At 44.3% G+C, this 20548-nt stretch overlaps 1 protein-coding gene across 2 annotated transcripts in view; it reads right to left on the bottom strand.

The window, feature by feature from the left end:
• Positions 1-13487: 13487 nt before the first annotated feature.
• SUSD4 (sushi domain containing 4) overlaps positions 13488-20548 on the bottom strand; it is a 111494-nt gene continuing 104433 nt past the window's right edge. For both annotated transcript variants that reach the window (XM_032781730.2, XM_032781731.2), the window contains exons 6-9: positions 18705-18896; positions 16809-16953; positions 14905-15287; positions 13488-14364 (exon numbers count right to left, since the gene is read on the bottom strand). In XM_032781730.2, the coding sequence (XP_032637621.1) occupies positions 14336-14364; positions 14905-15287; positions 16809-16953; positions 18705-18896 (749 nt within the window). In that variant the 3' untranslated portion in view covers positions 13488-14335. The remainder of the gene's footprint in view (positions 14365-14904; positions 15288-16808; positions 16954-18704; positions 18897-20548) is intronic.

Here is a 20548-nt window from a genome sequence, read left to right as displayed (position 1 = left end):
GAATAACAGACAGGACACCACCAGGAGGGGGTGCTCCACTGGAAATGAGCTAATTCCCAGAAGTGACCAGGAGGAGGTGCCAGGTGGTGAGGCCTGACCCGTTACAGTGCATTTGAGAGTTTTTGAGTATAGTCACTTTCATTGCAGTGTTGATGCTCGGTTGCCCTCCCTGCCTCATACAACTACTCTGTACAAGGGTGGATTGCAGTTAACTGCAGCAGCAAAGCTGAAACAGAAGAGGCTGTAGCCAGAGGAGTGCACAGAAGGGAAGGTGGGAGTAGGGCAAATGTATTTGGTGGCGTTACTCTCAGGCCCACCTATTTTTTTCTCTACTTGCAAAAGACCCTTATAGGGTCTGTCTATACTGAGATTTTTGCACTGATGTTGCTACACAATGCAACCCCCAGTGCATGTGAGCAGCAATAGTGTAAAACCAGTGCAAAAGATTAATAAGACTGGGACTTTTCAGCTTGGAAAAGAGACAACTATGGAGGAATAAGAGGTCTATAAAATCAGGACTGGTGTGGAGAAGGTAAACAAGGAAACAATTTACTCCTTCTCATAACACAAGAACTAGGCGTCACAAATGAAATTAATAGGCAGCAGGTTTAAAACAAACAAAAGGAAGTATTTCTTCACTCAACTCACAGTCAGCCTGTGGAACTTCTTTCCAGAAGATGATGTGAAGGCCAAGACTGTAACAGGGTTCAAAAAAGAACTGGATAAGTTCATGGAGGATAGGTCCACCAATGGCCATTAGCCAGAATGGGCAGAGATGGTATCCCTAGCCTCTGTTTGCCAGAAGTTGGGAATGGGAGACAGAGTATGGATCACTTGAGGATTATCTGTTCTGTTCATTTCCTCTGAAGCACCTGGCATTGGCCACAGTCAGACAGGATACTGGGCTAGATGGACCATTGGTCTGACCCAATATGGCCATTCTTATGGAACTAAATATTCTTTTCAGAATATGTGGGGAGACCTTAGCTTGTTTGCAAATGTTTGGTTTGGAATTTAGAAGTCCCCTGTTCCAGAACGATATAGGGAACAGAAGGCACGGCTGTATGGCAGCAACCTTAATACCAGTGTAACAAAGATTGTTGTAAGTGATCTGCAGGGATGCAGATGAATCAAGTACAGTAATTTATTTTAAAGAAACTAAACAAGCTGCTTAAAGTGTTCTCTATCAGAAACCTGACTTTTAAAAATAGGTAGTTAAAAAAAAATCCAAGTTAACAGATCCCCTTTAGCATCCTTCAAAACATACTTATCACCCTCCACACAGTTGCTTTTATTCTTCCCCACCTCCCGAAACTACTAATCCCTTGACTCGTTTTCCTTGAAGCTCTAAGTAATTCTATTCATTCTGTAAAAGAAAAAAAATTTCACCAAATGTCAAAGTTCACAAATGTGTTTTATTTGTACTGCACTTGTGAATATTACACACAGTTCCCTTCTGACTGGTGGCCAAAGACACAGGCCCACCTTTGTAGGCATACAGATCTATTGTACAGAGTATAAACACGTAACTGCATTGCAGAAGTTGCATCTTTCCAGCAAAAGCACTTATAAACACTAGCAATTAACGCAGGGATACAGCTTGCATTAAGCTTTGAGATTTCAGTACAGTTATGGGCTAGTACTGACTCTTCTTAACCAGTGACACTTTCTTTCTGGGCTCTAATTTTGACCATGAGTCTGATCTGCTTTAAAGTGGGCTTCCTTAGCTGCTACTTAAATGTTTTTATATTAATTTTTAAATTTAATATTAAAAAAAACAAAATGACAAAGAAGGGTAATAAGATCAGGCTCAATCTCAATGTCTAGTGTGCAGTTTGGTTATTTTAACCAAGTAACCAGTTCAGGGCCCTCCTGAGAGGTGCTGAGAAGTCAATGGGAGTTAAAGGCATTCAGCACCTTGTCGGACTGGCCTGAAGAATCCATTCATAGCATATTTGTTGACGAGGGTGCAGTGCACTTCTGATGTAAGATTTAAACGGGAAGCTTAGGAAAAAGGATCCATTAGGAATCATAAAATGGGGAGGCCAATTCATCCATAAACAATAATGTAAACAAACAATTTCACTGGGGATTGTAACACTCCATTTATTAAACAAGCAGTGTTAGTGGCACAGTATAGAGCAGCACATGGTCAGTGGTGAATGGCCCTCAGCGCCTTGTAGGCTCAGGTCTGTTTGGTTTCCTCCTAGTGGAACCACAGACTGTAACAGTTCTGATTGTTTCCTATAAAAACGGGATTTAAAATTGCAGGTATTATCAGATCTACAGAAGAAAGAAATCTATTGCATGAAGATGCACCATTAATGGTATTTCTTGTGGAATCAAGGTGTGTCGTAGTGGTGAGGATGCAGAACAGCACAGCTTTGCTTGGCAATTCTTTCCCCACCCCATGAGAGAGAGAGACTCCCATACCACAAACCATCGGTGAAATGTATTTGTAATAGAAACTGCCGACCCCCTTGGAATCACTCATAGATGGTGGGCAGTTTCTATTACAAATACATTTCACTGATGGTTTTGCTAACTCTGAAATTCCTGACTCTTAATAGCCACCATCCCAATGTTCTTAGGAAGACCTTTTGTCTCAAGCACCTTGTTGAGAGGCAACAATTATATCAGAGGTGGGCAAACTACGGCCCGCAGGCCTGCCCTGCCCGGCCCCTGAGCTCCTGGCCAGGGAGGCTCGCCCCAGGCCCCTTCTCTGCTGTCCCGCCGTCTCCGCAGCCTCAGCTCGCTCGCTCCGCCACCAATGTAATGCTCTGGGTGGCAGGGCTTTTAGCTCCCAGAGCAATGAAGCTGCAGAGCCGGCCTGACCAAGTGCTCTGAGCTGTATGGTGGCAGCGTGGCCCAGCTCCAGCCAGGGAGCTGGGGAAATGGATTGATATCACCACTCATTTCACATCCCAACATCTTGTCTGAGAGAGACAAGTAACAGTGTGAAGAGTGGATAGAGAAAGCAAAGAGGAAAGACTAAGAAGAAGGAAAAAGCAGAGGGAAAGTAAAAAGCAAACATAGAAAGATTGAGGAAATTCATCTGAGCACAAAGAAAGTCTTGTCCATGGCAGACAAGAGTCACTGCTCCAAGCAGAGCTAATTCAGGCACCATGAAGTGCAGAGGCAAGAGTGAAGAACAGAATCAGCCCAAGGTACCTGAAGCATATTCTCATGGAATCTCTCTCTTTGTGCCTTTATTTCATTTTGAATCAGTTCGAAGGCCTTCCCATAGCGCCTCTGAGGGTGTTTCCACTGGCTTTCATTGCTTTTAACCCATCTATTCTGCAGACTTCTGCTTCAATTATGTTGTTGTATGGATCTCGTGTTCCTTTAGTTATCAAATAATGACTGAATGGATCTTAGCCCAGCTCCTTCTGCCTTGTCCAGAAGGGGATTTCTTTCTGACTCACCAAGGAAAGCTGCCACCATCAGATCACAAGGTGGCTAGTTTGTGTCTCAGCTATGTTAACATGCAGGGGACACACACACACAGCAGATGGGGGCATTTTCTGTTATTGTTAAATACTGGCTCCTCCGCTCATGGAAAAGGTGTGTCTGAAAAGTCTGGGCCACATTGCTTCCGTATGGGGAAAATCCTAACGAGCATGAAGGACGCTACTGAAGAGCTTCTACCAATTATTCTGGGGCACAGATGAGAGAGCGGCAGGGTTTGGCTGCTCCTCTAGGATGGCTTCCTCACATTACCTGCAGAGGGAAGGAGCATGCGTAAAATGACCCGAAACAGGACAGGGCAAAGCAAGGCCCCTGTCTCTCTGCTATGGCAGCGTAACTCCCTCAGAAGCAGCCTGGGAGGGGTGGGTGTTACAGCTGCACAGTGATTTGTTACTGGTTCAAGCAGTATTAGTTTTGGAGCAGATGTGCCCTTGGGGATCCAGAGAAGCTGCTCTCTGGTTCCTCCTTGTCCCTATCTGCTCCCCGAGAATCCAAGAAAGACCAAAAACAGGAGCTCCACGTATAGAAAGCCGCAGGTGTGCTGCTCTCCCCCACAGGTCCAGGTTTGACTTTTAATGTGCCATGCTGTGCTAACTGCTGCATTAGGAAGCAGAGAGGATTGGGCAGCCTTATGAAACTCGTTTTGTGGAACCAGAAAAATGCTGAGGGGAGGAATATTCTGCATGAACCTGACAATCTGAACGTGTCAGTAATATAACTACTGCCTTTTCTGTAGCTCCGCACTCAAACTATTGTTTTCAGCAAAATGCGAAGGTTGAATGACCTCGCAAAGTGCACAGGGAGTTTCCAGTAAAGAGCCCTGCATCTACTGAACAGCCAAAGCTAGAAGTGAAGAGCAGATGAACACAATCTCAGATTTGATATAGGGTGAAAGTCATAGAAGACAATGGCAAAGCTCCCATTGGCAGCAGTGGGGCTCGGATTACACTCAAGAGGCTCTGAGTGGAGCCCAAGTATATGGAGTAGTTCCATTGCTGGACTGGAGAACAGCTCTGGCTGGAATCTGTGCAAACACCAAAGGGACGGCGAACATGCAGAAGACAATGTACAGGATACATGACTATACTACTAACTCTGAAAACAGGCTGAAATGATGAGAGCTGGGCTAAGCCCACTTATTTCTCCTAAATCCTTTGAGCTAGTGCATCTGTGACACTTCTGGAAAGGTCTGAGAGTTGGCCAGTCAAATTTGCCTGACACTTATTTTTGAGCATTTTTTTTTTCAGGGGCAGATATGATGTCCGCAAAGATACAGATGCTCACTGGTTCAGAATGAGGCCTCAGAACACCTCTGTCTATATTCTTCTGACCAAACCTGTTGAATCTCCTGTTCATACTTCTATGTTAACGGCTGACATCTTAGTTAACACTTCAGTACCAATATATGCTGCAATATCCTTAAAGAGAGGTTTGTCTGCTATAAGCAACTACACTTCTGTCTCCAAATGGTTAATGAGAACATCTCATACTGGACATGAAAGGAACATGTTTCTGTTTTTGCAGTCTACATTTGGCAGCACTGTGTGTGCCGTCTGCACTAGCATGCCTCCTCTCGGTAGGTGGGCCTTTCACATGTTGACACAGGAGAGAAACTTTTTTCAAAATAGGACATAATCAAACCAGGGAAGCTGGCAGAGGGACTGCAGAGGAGATGTAGCTCCTGGAACTACTTTTAACCAGTTTTTGAAACTGGCTAGATTTCAACATTGATGTTATTTCTTTAAAGGTGACTATAAAACTGAGTTTGCAAAATTCCCTCACCTGTACCAAAACAATAGATATTTATTTATAGTGCATCTCTGCCCCAAAGCCTCTGGGAACCTCAATGTGCCCAAAGGCCAGGGTAGTTTAAATATTCCTTTCATTTTTTGTAGGTTGCATGATTTTCAGTGTCACTTAGGGGCTGCAGCAGCTTCTTGTATGCAATGCACCGGCAGGTACTACGTTGTGGTCATCCTAGCAACCATATTACCCAGCTGGAACTGGTTCACAGAGGAAGATAGTGAGTGCCTTTACAAAAATTAATACAGTGAGCCCTGTTAACAACAGTTGATTCCCCACCCCCTTTCTCAGCTCTTCCCCAGAGGCGAGGAGTGAAAGGGTTTAAGGGTACCCCACAGGAAGGAATTCCCAAGTGTGCCTTCCTTGTCTCTCAAAGGGGTTCTGCACTTGAGTGATAGCAGCATCTACCAATCCAAGGTCAGAGAGAAGCTGTAAGCTTGGGAGTTTAATACAAGCCTGGAGTGGCCAGAATTAATTTTTAAAATCCTCGCGGGCCCCCACCTTCTGCACTCGAAGTGCCAGAGTGGGGAATTAATCTTGACATGGTGGCAATGGTCATAGGCGCTGACTCCGTGGGTGCTCCAGGGCTGGAGCACTGATGAGGAAAAATTGCTGGGTGCTCAGCACCCACCAGCAGCTCCCCACCCCCATCCCAGCTCGCCTCTGCCTCCGCTCTGCCTCCTCCCCTGAGTGTGCCGCATGTCCACTTTCCCTCCCTAGCTCCCAGGGCTTGCACTACACTCAGGGAAGAGGCGGGGCCGGGATGGGGATTTAGGGAAGGAGTCCAATAAGGGCAGGGAGGGGGCGGAGCTGGGGCTGGGACTTTGGGTAAGGGGTTGGAATGGGGGCGAGGCCAGAGGCAGAGGGTTGCGAGCACGCACTGGTGCTGGGGAAAGTTGGCGCCTATGGCAGTGGTGAGATCACTTTGAACCAGAGGCACAGACCTCAGGATTTTAAAAGGACACATTTTTCCTTTTGGCAGCCTGCAAAGCCAAGGAGTTTCTTTTCTTTTCTGCCTGAGGGGGAACAGACACACTAAAGGTTCAGCCTGCAAAGCCAGGGAGTCCAACAAGCAGTTTTTTTTTTTTTTCCTAGTTTTGTGGCAACAAAATAGCTAGGCTAGAGTAGGGCAGCCTGGTGCATGAGGTTGCAGTCAGACACCTAAACCCTAGAGCAACCGGTGTTCCCAAATTCACAAGCTACTGAGAAGACGGACCCAGATCAAGCCCAGACATCCAGCTCCATGACAGAAATGCATGGAGGAGATGGGGGACCAGAGATTTCCCTGGAGGGAATGGTCAGCCAGCCCCAACCCGAGATCCAGGTGCCAAGATGGAGGGACGCTCTTAACCCAGGCTGAGTTCTAACTGTGGAAGATAGGAATTTCTTCCTACAGATGAAGCGCTTGGAGGCAAAAATGGAGGTGAAGTGCTTAGAAGCGGAAACAGCAGAAACACTTAGAACTGGAAAGGGCTAAGCTGGGTCAGCCAGGTAGCTCTAACAGTCCTCCTCCAGGTATCACTCCCCATTCCAAGAAATTCCCCCAATACAAGGTAGGCAATGATACAGAAGCCTTCTTAGAAAATTTTGAAAGGGCCTGCCTTGGGTACAACATCCCTACAGACCAAGATATGGTGGAGCTGAGGCCACAACTCAGTGGACCCTTAGCAGAGGTGGTAGCTGAAATGCCTAGAGAACACATGAACGAGTATGAACTTTTTAAACAAAAGGCCAGAATTAGGATGGGGCTAACACCAGAGCATGTCTGTCGGCAGTTCAGAGCCCTAAGGTGGAAACCAGACATGGCATTTTCCTGACACACCTACCACAGAGTAAAAAATTGGGATGCCTGGATAGCAGGAGCAAATGTTAGGTCCCTGGAAGATCTGTCTCTCCTAATACAAATGGAGCAATTCTTAGAGAGTGTTCCTGAGGAAACAAAGGTACATCCTAGATTGGAAACCCAAAACTGTAATCAAAGTGGGGGAGATCGGAGCCAAATGGGTGGAGGTGGCGGAGAAGTAGAAAGCTAGTTGCAGTTGATGGGGAAACCAGAAGGGGCAACCCGAAACGACACCCACCATTGGAGTCAGCCCAAGGCCCCATCTCACAAGGAGGAGCCCTCCACACGGTCAGGAAGATCCCAGATATCCGCTCATCCCACCACCCTACTGTCCAACCACACACCTTGCCCCAGCCCACAGTCAGCTGGGCAATGCTTTAAATGTAATGACCTGGGGCATTTGAAGGCCAACTGCCCCAAGAGCACCAGCTAACTGCAACTCATCACCCCAGGATCCCACCGAGAGCTGTCACGCCCAGATGCCTCACAAATACCCCCAGAGCAAAGGGAAACAAAGTGTGGGCAGGAGGGAGATTACTGCATGGAGAGACACTGGAGCACGGTTGTCAGCTAGCCACCAATCCCTGATGGACCCCAAATTCATTGACCCAGAGGGTCAAGTGACAGTGCAACCCTTTAAGGCCAACTCTTAACTTGCCTACAGCCAAGTTGCCTGTCCAGTACAAGGCCTGGTCAGGAATATGCACTTTTGCAGTCTCTGATGATTATCCCATTCCTATGCTACTGGAAGGAGACTTAGCCAACTATGTGAGGCTAACAAGAAGGATGGAGATGGTCACCCACAGCCAGGCTAAACAGGCTAAACATTCCTGAGCCTCCTACAAGGACCCAGTCTATGTCCCCTGGGGACCCAGTGAGTGGTGTGGAACCAGACCCCAGACCAGAGTCTATGGCAACAGCTGTAGATCCAGTTCCTGGGACCCAGCCAGAACCAGCCCAAGGACTGGAACTGGTGGAGCAGTCAGCACCAGGCCCGTGTTTGCAACCCCGCCAGAGTCAGGGGAGCCAGTACCAAAGGGTGCCACAGAGCCTGCACCTGCAGCAGCAGCTAAACCAGTGCAAGAAGCTCAACTGGAGCCTGAAATACAACCTAGTGCACCCATGGAGAGTGGTTCACATTGACAGAGACATCCCTATTACCTGCATCACTTCCATTGGGACTATGCCCAAGTCCACAACCCAGCAAGGAACTAATGTCTCCCACGTCAAGGGAGCAGTTCCAGGCAGAGCAGGTGTACTGTAGGAAATCTCCCTACAATGGCTGTGTTGAGATATGGAAGTAGACATCTTGTAGGTCTAGGGCCGGAAATCAATCTCCATCCTTGCTCTAGAGCTGGGGTAATGGCTGCTAGCATGACCATCTTGAACATCTGTGCCTTCCCATATTTATTTAATGCCCTTAGAACTAGAATGGACCTCCAACCTCCCTTTATCTTGGGGAATCAGGAAATAACAGGAGTAAAACCCCTTGCTCCTGAGTTCCATAGAGACTGGTTCTGTGGCCCCTAGGCATAACAAATGATATATTTCCTGATTAAGTAGGCTCTCGTGAGAAGGGACCCTGAAGGGGGACAGGGAAGGAGGGTTGGAATGGGGGGGAGGGGGAACAACATGAATTGAATGGTGTAACTCTTCCAAATACTCTCCAGGACCCATCTGTCAGAGGTGATATTCTCTCAACTGCTGTGAAAAAGGGCCAGGCAATTTCTGAAGCAGCATGACAGGTGTGTAGATGGCGGCTGATGTTACAAGGTATAACTGTTCGGGCGCTCGACCAGCCCATCAAAAGTGCTTGAGGAGGCAGGTTGAGAGATCATGGATTGAGGTGTGAACTGATTCTGTTTCTGAGCCCTGGTCCTCTTACAGTGCAGCTCCTAACAGCACTGAGATGTTCAATATTGAGGAGGTTGTGACCTGTGCAGTGGCTGAAGGGTACATCTTCTCTTCTATCTCACAGTGCAGATTGCTAGGGAGTGTAATGTGCCCCAGGAATCCCTCAGGATGTGGAGAGAAGAATCTGTCTTCTCTGCGAAAAGTTTGGACCTTTCAAATTGGAAGTCTTCTGCAGTTCTTTGGGCAACCCAGAAAAGCATTGCCAAGAAGCCCACCTCAGTACCACTATCATGCAGAGCAGGTGGGCCACTGTAACAGCTACAACTAGTGTTGTCTCTAGCACCAGTCTGGCAATTAACTGACCCTCTCTAAGTATGGTCTGAAACTCTTCCTTTTGTGTCCAGTAAATGTTCCAGAAACGCATTGTTTCCCATAATTAATAAAATTGTATTTGGCCATGACAGTTCGACAATTCGTGACTCTAAATGGTAATGTTGCTGACAAATATGCTGTCGTGCCAAGCCCAATTGTATGGGGTCGACTTGGCATTCTGTTGCTTGCTTTGTGCATTAACCACATCCACTATGATAGAGTTTTGTTGCACCCAGTACTAAGTTTTCTCTGGGCCGCTCTTTTAAAAATGGTACAGTAGTTGTCTGTCTCCTTAGGGGGCAGTATCGTTGCCTCAGAGCCTGAGTGCCTAAGCCCCTGGCTTCTCCAAGTGGTGCAGCCCCTGCTGCAGACAGCAGAGCTCATAGCGAGGCCCCTTTCTGGGTACCATGCTTCAGAGCAGCTGGTGCTGTTGGTACAGAGGTGGCTGCACTGAGAAACCTTTTTGGCTGGCTGAGTCTGAGCCCTTTTTATAAACCTTTACAGGGAGAGTCTGCTGGATTTTCTTCAAGACTCTACCCTCTTTGAAATTAAAGACTCCGGGGATGATCCGGGGTCAAATAAAACAACTACGACTTATGCTAATGACGCAGATAAGGAAGGGACCACTGCTCACTCCCTTCCAGGCCAAAGGCGGTTGAGAAAGAACTGTGTGTGTGTGTGGGGGGGGGGGGTTGTTAGCCAGTACAGTGCTAGATAGCCTTGAGGCAGATTGCGAGGGAGGGAGTGCACAGGCACAGGCTCAACAGACACTGCTACCAAAAATCTCTGATTAGAGTCGCAGGGGCACACACACACCTACAGTGGAGCACTCGTAGGGCACTACTCGAAGAAGAAATGATTGTCTCTTGCCCTCTCTACAAAATAAATTTTTTCCTGCTTATTTTTCACCTTAGAAATTTCAGAAATGTCAATTCTGCTGTTATTGGTTTTCCTGGAGATCTCAGAAATGTAGGTTGTGAGCTCTTAACCCTTAAACGAAGGAGCTTGTGTGCAGAATCTGTAACAGAGTTTTTTCCCCAAGGGTTTCTCACATATTTATGTTAAACAGATGTTAACAAAAAACAAACAAAAACCACAATAAGAATAATACCACCTTACCGTTCCAATCTGCTTTCACTTGCCAGGTAGTACCATAATCTTACCAGTTCTCCAGTGACCTAACATGTCTTCCAGGAAAAAACATAAGACCTGAATTTCTAGGGGGACTTTTCAAACATGCTCAACACTGCTGCACATAACTCTCTTTATAATTCCACTCCAATATAAACAATCAGAAAAAAATCTTAAGCAAGCAAGCAACAAACCATCTGGAAAAACCTTTCAGGCCATCCTGCATATCATAAAGAATTAAACAGGGCACAAACTCATTTTTTTTTCCCTCTGTCGGTCACATTTAATACAGCACAGCACCGCGACCAAAGACTATGGCAGCTTTCACATATATGTGTTTTCTATTGCATTTTCAGGTCTACAAAGAGAAGTCCAATAAACTATAACGCTCAACTGATACTTTGAAAGTGTTTTGAGCTAAATTCTTCATTTGAAAAATAAATTTCCAAGTTTGGAAAAAGCTGCCCTTTCTGGCCACCTCAGCAGGCTGACTGCAATACAATGTATTGAGCAACGCCAGTCTGCGGACAGGCAGACATACATTAACCAGGCAGTTACCACCATAGGTGTTAACATAAAGGAAGGAAGTAATTTCACAAGAATTGAGATTTTGCAAATTGTTAACACAGGGGACTGTGGATAGCAGCAAGTACAGATTTCACTCTGTTTTTATAGGATAAATGGACCGGCTCTGTTCAATATCTCCATCAACGACTTAGATGTTGGCATAGAAAGTACGCTTATTAAGTTTGCGGACGATACCAAACTGGGAGGGATTGCAACTGCTTTGGAGGACAGGGTCAAAATTCAAAATGATTACAAGAAAAATGGTCTAAGTAAAGCCGGAGAAGTCAGTAAAAGACAAATGCAAAGTCTCCACTTAGGAAAGGAACAATCAGTTTCACAACACATACAGAAGGGAAGAGACGCTAGAAAGGAGTATGGCAGAAAAGAGATCTAGGTCATAGGACCACAGGACTAATATGATCAACAGTGTGAACTGTGCAAAAAAAGCAAACCGTGAATCTGGAGCATTAACAGGTGTGTTAACAAGACACGAAAGTCATTCTCGCTCTTACGCTGCGTTGTTAAGGCCCTCAACTGGAGTAGTGTTCCAGTTCTGGGCACCGCATTTCTAGAAAAGATGTGAGAAATTGGAGAGAGCCAGAAACATCAAAGAATGATTAAGGTCTTGCAGAACATGAAACCATGAAGGAGCTGAAATAACTGTTTGTTAAATTTGGAAAAGAGAAAGGACGGGACAGAAGCAGTTTTTCAGGTATCTAAAAGGGTGTCATCAGGAGAAGGGAGAAAACTTGTTCACCTTAGCCTCTAATGATAGAACAAGAAGCAATGGGCTTAAACTGCAGCAAGGGAGATTTAGGTTGGACATTAGGAAAAAGTTCCTAACTGTCAGGGTAGTTAAACACTAAAATAAATTGCCCTGGGAGGTTGTGGAATCTCCATCTCTGGAGATATTTAAGAGTAGGTTAGATAAATGTCTATCAGGGATGGTCTAGACAGTATTTGGTCCGGCCATGAGGGCAGGGGACTGGACTCGATGACCTCTCGAGATCCCTTCCAGTCCTAGAGTCTATGAATCTATGTTTAATATTTTGCAAATCTGTGCAACAATACTATAAAATGAAATCATTTCATTAACCCTGTGCCCAGAGGGTCTTTCTTGCTTGATATCACAGCACCCACACAGTATATATGCTGGGATGGCAAACTGAACCAGCAATTGGCAATACAAGCACAGCTGGATACTGTGGAAATGGCCTGTGCATGGAGGAAATCTCATAGATATTGATACAACTGAGAGAACTGTCAAAGCAATTTGCAGGTCTCATTTAAGCAACAATGGAAGATGATACTGTATGCCTCTTACCTTTCAACACCATGCTTTAGAGATTCTGATCTCAGTTAGACTGGGGCAACCGAGATCATAACAACCATTGTCTCAATGTTACACTCTGCTCCCTCTCCCTGTTTGCTGTATCCACCTATTGTCTCATCATATAGTTAGACTGTAAGCTCTTCAGGGCAGGGACCATCTCCTCCTTCTATGTTTGTACACTGCCTGGTACAATAGGGCCCTGATTGATGTCTGGGGCCTCTAGCTGCTCTCACAACACAAATTAATAAATAAATAAATGAAAACAACAGTGTAATCTGGAATGACTCTACTGATAACAGAAATGCTTCTGATTTGTTCTACTGCAGTTAAAACTAGATTTAATTGCTATATTGCTTGCTTGCTTTCCGCCAGCCTGCACAGATGACACTCTGTCTCAGTCAAGATAACAGTGAGTTATTGTTTAAATCATTGTAAACTTAACATAAGGTTCTTATTTCACTTGTGCCATGCTAGAAATGAGATGGGAAATTTGCTTGGCAAATGAATAGCCATGTTGAAGCAAGGAGGAATATTCCTTACAAATAATGGATCACATAACCCCCCAGGAACATACCATAGATACAGGATTTGTTTGCAGTGGTTAGATTGTGCCCCAGCTCCACATGAGGAGAAGGAGAGGAAATGGAGCCACAAGTGGATCAGAAAGCCTGCTGTTCCATTCTTGCAAAGGAGGAAATCCAATTTCAACAGCACTCTGAGCACCGTGCATTTTCTTTAAACAAAACCACTGTGTCTATTTGTACCCATGATGAATGCATTTAAGGCTGACTCCATTCCCTTATTTCCTTTCAAATGTTCCTGCATGGAAGCCAACATGGTAGCAGAGCACTTGATTAGTAATAACAAACTCTATGAAGGTCAACTGGATACAAGCTGGTGACTCAGAAAAAGCACTGAAATACATGTAATGTCCCTTATTTTTTTAAAAAGGTACTATGGTATAGTACAGTAATGACCCAGAGTACTACCCCATACAGTAGGGACACTGTAATGCTTCGGGTTTTGGTGGTAGAATAATCTATGTATATTTGTATGGGATGGTGTAAGAAATGGGGAAACAAGACAGTCTAACATCTCCTTCATCATGAACTTGTTATTTTAACACTTTCTAAATCCATTCATTAAATAACAGGATTTATCAAATGTAATGTAGAAGAGCTGCATAAATACAAATATTGATACTTTACCTTGAACATTATATAAATCCTACTTTACTTAAAAAAGAGCTCCAGATCATCTTTCCCTTTCTTTCTTTTTAATTTTCTTTAAAAGAATGTGTGTGTGTGTGAGAGTGTATAGATAGATAGATAGATATAGATATATTTATTTTTATCTTAATGTCAAAATTTATGCAAGTCACATCTCTTCTATTATGCTCTCTGCAGACAAGGTCTGAAATGATGTTAGCAAGAAATAAAACAATGGCTTCCTCTTCAAAACCGGGTTAATACAGGAAATTCCAAGGAGTTCGTTTTCTTTTTTCAGATTTCAACACTGATTTAAAAAAAAATATATAATAATCCTTCATAAACCAGGGTCCACAGATAGTATAGAGCAGCCTTTATAAGCAAATCTACACAATCTGACATGCTTTCATGAGGCAGTTAGTACTTGTATCAAAATTCAACAGTGTTTCCACAGAATCATCCAACTTCCTGCAATGCAGAGATACGTTTATTTCAGTTCCAAGATTCACAGTTCTTTTTTTTTACAAATGGTCTCATCAAATCCCCAGGATTCATTTCACAAACCTGCTGTTCAATTGCTCATGCTGCTAACCACACAGTTGATTAAGATGTGCACACAATCTGGTGACATCACACGGAAGATCAAAAAATAGGAAAAATCTTTAAATAGTATTTTTATCTCTTTATCTGTATGTATATATGTGTGTATGATTCATTTTGCCTAGTGCGATCATAAATGAACAATTTTTGTGCTGGTTAAGGGTCTTCTTCCATCAATGGAATTTCTAGGGGGGAAAAAAGAAAAAGAATTATTGGCTTTAGCCTATAGACTGCTTGGATCAAGGAGACTTGTCATTTATTTGCCTGCAGAGTGCAATCTCACACCTACCAATTGGTGATATACAAATAGTACATGATGAAAGGCTGTACTTGTGAGCAAAACATCCCCAGTCTAGTCCCTCCTCAAGACCTGCTTCTGTTGTGATGCCAGGAATTAGCCAACTAAAACCTCCCTTCACTCCAAAATAAACAAGGGAAAACTCTCCAAGGAGTGGCTTTGTTGCCATTGTGAAACTTGGGGGTGAAGATTCCTCCCTGTTCCATTCCTAGAGAGCCAACTCTCCTTGCTACCTGGCTAGGGATTAGCCTGGTGGGGTAGGGGAGATGAGACCCTAAAAGCACTGAAGAATTTGTTCTGAAGAAAGCATAAAGAATAACATGTATGCTGCAAATAATTCCTGCTCTGAAGCACAAGCACATGAATAGTATTTATTGACCATTACCTTTGACACACATCCCACGTAACATATCCAAGCAAAACTTACCATCTGCAATATCGATACTTGGGCTTGTGGATGCAGCCTCCCCAGTGGTGCTATTGATCACCTCAGTTCTATCTGAAATAGGATGCACGCCCATTTGGCACACAGAAGATGAATATAAACTTTGGAGAAGTTCGGAGGAGCCTGATATGCTATCACAGCTCTCAAATTCAGCAGGTAATGTGTCTGTATCTCCTGGGCCGGGATAAGCTGGAGGGTTCTGATCTTCTGTCTGCAAAACATGCCCCTGGCCTGCAGGAGATGAGTATCCCAGTGCCAAGGCATTCAAACCACTGCTCACAGCTTCATCATAGGAAGGCAGCATGACAGGAACACCATCCACTACCACGAAGTTGGGGTCGCTGGTGGAACTCTCCTGGGCACCTCTACATCAAACAAAGACAGATTATCATGGAGTCTTTGAACATTTCAACAACATCTTGAAGCAACCACTTCAAGATGCAACATTTTCTAATCACATGAAATGGAGCTATACAAGGTCGTTAACATTCAGGGAAATATCCACTTCACAGATCTGCAAAAATCAGCTGAGACTGATTGCACACACCTGTTTGTTATGATGAGATAAACAAAGCCAATAACTGAGGCATTGTTTAGAGAAGGAAAGGAAAACAGGTCTGAGGCAGAGATAAGGAGCATTCTCTGTTGTCCCATGCACAGTAAATATCAGGGATATAGAATCATATTGAATCGGGGTGAATCAAAAAGTGTGTGAATCCCTGAAGAGATCAGCACTGGAGCTAAAAGGGTAGGGCATTTGCAGCACATGCAAAACTATACAGAGCTGATAAGTGCTGGATGACACAAGCTTTGGGGTTGAGATTTTGAGCTCACTTCACCCTCAGTTTGGAAGGATGGACATTCTCCGCCACCCCCACACTACTAAGAGGATATTTTCAAGCAAACCATGTCAATTAGATTACAATGGAGTCCCACAAGGATCCCATGTGTTTTTAGGATATGGGAACATCTGAAAGAGGAAGACAGAAGCGTATTTCAGCAAGTCAGAGGAACACAGGCCAGGACACCTGTCACTGGAGCTGCCTCTTAAATCTAGAGGCCTTTTCACTTGGGTATATATAATTTAGGTGAACTAGTCCATCAGCTACACTGGCACAGGGACAGACTAGTTGACCTAATATATCTTTCTGATCTCTCATTTCTACAAACGACATAAAGAAGAAACACACACAAAGAAAGAAAGACAGACATGTCGTCTAGCAGTCTAAGCACAGGCCTGGGTCTAGAAATATGACTGAACTAAGCTATGACACCAACTCACTTATGTAGCCCTGTCTAGTCACTTAACCCACAAACCTTTGTTTTCCCATTTGTAAAGGAAGGGTAATAATATTTACCTCCCTGTCTTGCAGGGAATAGCATGAGCATTAATAGCAGGTAGTTGATGTCTGCACAGTGGTGAGTGAGTTAATGAACATCCTGGAGGGGTTTCAATGGTGGCCTCACTGAAGTTTTAAAAAAATATTTCCATTGAGAAAAACATTGTTTCTGAAGTTTATGCTACTAAGTCCAATATATTTAAAAGAACCTACTCCCCAACCCCCAAAATTGACATATTAAAATATGTGGCTTCTACCTGTAAGTATATCCAGTCAAAGACAAAACTCTCAGTATCAGTTTAACGATTATTATAATCACACCCAATGTGAATCTGGCAAACTTTGCCTCTTCTTTTTGCCCTAGAAAAGGCCAGAAGTACTATGGAATTCCAGAGGTCTCAACTCCATGCCTAGATATCTCCCCATTCCCTCTGTTATTTATTGTTCAAAGCAAGAAAAGAAGATATTTGCAATGTCATCTTATTTCCTCTCCAAAGGGCATTCAATGAAATAACTAAATTAAAGCCCTCCACCTCCAGTACCAACCTTGGAAGGAAATGCGTCTTAAATTTGGTCTGGAACATCCTGGCTAGAATAACCAATAGAAGTACCAGTAGAACACTGGTAGCAGTAAATGCCACTATTTTCCATGTAGTCAGGAGGGTTTCCTGTGTATTTGGCCACGTTTGCTCTGTAGCAAAAGGACAATAAATAGTTGCATTAGATTATTATTGTTGTTTCATATTTATACTGCAGTAATGCTCAGAGACCCCAATAAGGATCAGGGCCCTAGGTTTTGTATAAATACATAGACAAAATCCCTACCCTTAAGGCATATTGTTATAAATTACTAGATCTTTCAGTGTCTTCCATACTATTTTTATTAATGTGTTTGTAATCTGGAAGTATTTACAACAAAATAAAGAAGATCTAACAGACATTTAATATGCACCTGTAAGGGGACTGTTGCCCCCTTACTAACATTCAGTGGGAGTGTTTGGTTGCTAGCTCCCAGCACTAAAAAGGGAGGGGTCAATGGGAAATCAGGAGCCTGAGAGCGACAGTCTCCAGGAACAATGTGGAGAGGCCCATGCTCCAGATTAGCCTGACTGACAGGGCGGGCAGGCTAATCAAGGAGTCAGGAAGCCAGGGGGGTCCCATCCTCCGTGTGAGCTGGAATTGTCTGAGTCAGATGGAGTGGGGCTGAGCTAAGGAGAGAGTAGGGGCCCAAGCTAAGCTGCTGGGAGCAGAGCTGCAGCCCAAAAAGCCAGAGCACAGCCCAGAGAGAGCAGACCTGCCCTGGGAGGGGAGCTGCAGCAACCAGAGCCAGAGGGGCCAGACAAGCAGCCCAGGAAGCAGGTGAGAGCTGAGAGAGAGTCACAGAAGCAGCTTGCAGAGCAGACCTGCCCTGGGAGCAGAGCTGTAGCAACTGGAGCCAGAGAGACCAGAGAAGCAGCTCAGGGAGCTGAAGGCAGAGCACCAGCAGCAGCAGCGCTGAGGCAGTGTGGAGCTGGGTGCAGTGAGCAGCTGGGGAGAGCGAGTGGGACCCTGGGCAGTGGGCCCAGCAAAGGGAGATGCCTCAGCCAAGAGGCTCTGCAGGTCAGACTTGGAGGGGGATCATAACCCTGACAGAGCGGGGGTGACACTGGGGAGAAGGGTCCTGCCACCCAGAGCCTGAGCGTGTGTGGCCACCGCCAGAGCAAGTGCCCAACCCGCAGCATCCCTGCAGCACAGCCAGGGCCTGAGAAGGAGGCCTGGGACCTACAAGGAACAGACTGTGAAGTGCCCTGATGTCCAGAGACACTGTTTGTGATGGTCCCTGCCACAGAGCAGGGTGATGTGTTTTCCTTTAACTTTTCCCATTTTTCCTTATTCTTTTTTTAAAATTAATTGTCAATTAAATAACTTGTATTTGCTTTAAATTGTATGATGTGATCAGTGGGTCAGGGAGGTGTGCAGTGCAAAGAGACTGGGGTGGGGACACCCTAGCCCCTGCCCTAGGTGACCACAGCAGGGTTGGGGGTTGAGCCCCCCAGGAATCCTGGGCCCAGCCTTGTTGGGGTTACGAGGACTCTGCCAGACAGGAGAGTGGAAGGGGAGTCCTCAAGGGCAGGGAGGCCTCTGGGTAAAGGAAGTGGGAGCGAGGACTCAGCTCCTTTCGCCAGCCCACTTCACCAGGGTAGTGCAGAAGCCAGGAAAGTTCCCCACAATAGCGGGACTATTCCTCTGCTTACATACCTTTTCGCATTTGTGGAGCTAGCCGCTGAAAATTCAAGATCATAAAAGCAGAAAATAACTACATCTTACTAATGTTTCAAAATGAACCTGTAAAATTTAAGACATGACAAAAATGTAGTTCGACAGGCAATGTCAGCCTGTGATTATACTGTTAAAATAAAGGGTAAACTCCCTCAGAAGTTGTGAATTTAGTGCTATTTTTACCTGTTTTGACACAGTATACTTGAGCTGAGGGAAACCATTCTCCTTTTTGGCAGGTGATGTATTTGTAGTCATTGGTAAGAGTGTAACCAGGATCACAATAGAATTCAACCACAGTTCCATGGTTATAACGCTCACAAGGCCGCGGATGGCAAATATAATCTCCATGAATCACCATTGGAGGTAGTGGACAAACTTGGGCAAAAAGAAAAAAAAGTCAACAGCAGCAACCATTTCATACAGAATATTTTCAGTATATGGATTTGACATGACACTGTACACCGGATCATAAACTGCCCCCTGTATAACTGAACCCCAAACCATATTAATGCTACTGGAAGCCTGATTCTGACTGTGAATGACCATTGTCACATGTCTCTGGTGCAGTGTGGGGGAAGGAATGTAGTGCCCATAGCTAGGTCATGAAAAATCACATGGCAGAAATGTGCAGGCCATACCTCAAGAGTTCCTTCTCAGAACTCAGTGGCATTTATCATGAAGATGTTGCCTTTCTGTGGACCATTTTTTGGGGGTGGTGGTGGAGGGGATAAAAGTGAAAGGGGGCAAATCATAATTACGGCAGAAAACTACCACTCTGTAATCCCCCTCTACCCTGAGGTTTTGTGGCAAGCACCTTTACTAGGCAGCTGGAATTCAGTCCTAAAATCCTGTTAATACATATATCATTAATACTATCAAATAGTTTAAACAATAATTCCATTCTTAAACAGCTTATGCTACGAAACCAGTTGTTGTAAAGCATACTGTAATAGACACAATACAGGTAATATTGCTAAAGCAATTAAAGCCCCTAAAATATATTATTTTAAAGCCGGTGTCAGAGTCTGATAACTTTACTCAAGTCAGGTAGCACTTCACGTTGTGAGCAGCCCCTTTGATTTCAATGGGCCTGCTCAGGAAGTAAGACATTAAATGCAACAATCATAGATTCTGGCCCTGTATTAACAAAGGGCCATGCAAATAAGAAAGAATTGCAATATAAACATGCTTTAAAAAAGACAGTGAAAGAAAAAGAAATCACTTTGTTGGGTGGACGAATTAAATGAAGGAACATTTTTAGAAAACAGCAGTAGCTGAAGGGTTTCAATGCATTGCTTTTTTGTATAGCAGAGAAAGCCTTTTTACCAAAAATAAGATTAGTTAACCACTGGTTTGGTTACTGTTTCTCAAAGCTGCTGCTGTGATTAATAAAATGACTACAATATTGAACTGAGCATTCTGAGAGCCTAAAGTGTCCGAATTAGCTAAAAGGGTCAGTTTATTTCCCTTCAGAGGAGTAACAAATAACCAACAGAATCAGTGCCCCATGAACAGGCTGTTCATGCATCTGCTATGCAGTAAAGACTCACTGCATAGATTTAAATAATGAAAATACCATTTCTCTAAAACAGAATCTCCACTGAAATCACAATTCAGTTGCTTCTCTCTGTGAATCTTGTTACATGAATAATGGATTTAAAAGCTTAAACAAAAAAAGAAAGAAAGAAAACCCACAACGAGACATTAAACGAAACTTCAAGAGCAGCTGATTATAATGTGCAGCACTGTCTACTCCCTATACCCTGAAGACAAGCTTTGTTTGCATTTTCGCTAGCAAGGCTTAATAATAATGTAAAACCCAGAACAAGCAATTCACACCAAAGGCAATACTTTGCATACTTTCCAAAGTGGACTAAACCCAGAGGAAGCAGGAATGTTTATTAGGAAATCCAGAAAAGGTCTGAAGGTCTCTTTTCTTCTGCCTAAAACAATTCTTCTAAGTGTGGCTCAAAGGAGGGACACCAAGATGACAAGGGACAATGCCTATTATCTAGATCATGGACAAC

Source organism: Chelonoidis abingdonii, chromosome 3 (genome assembly GCF_003597395.2).
Source record: "Chelonoidis abingdonii isolate Lonesome George chromosome 3, CheloAbing_2.0, whole genome shotgun sequence".
Classification (NCBI taxonomy): Eukaryota; Metazoa; Chordata; order Testudines; family Testudinidae; genus Chelonoidis; species Chelonoidis abingdonii.
Note: the sequence above shows the minus strand (reverse complement) of the source record. Positions and strands in the feature narration are given on the sequence as shown.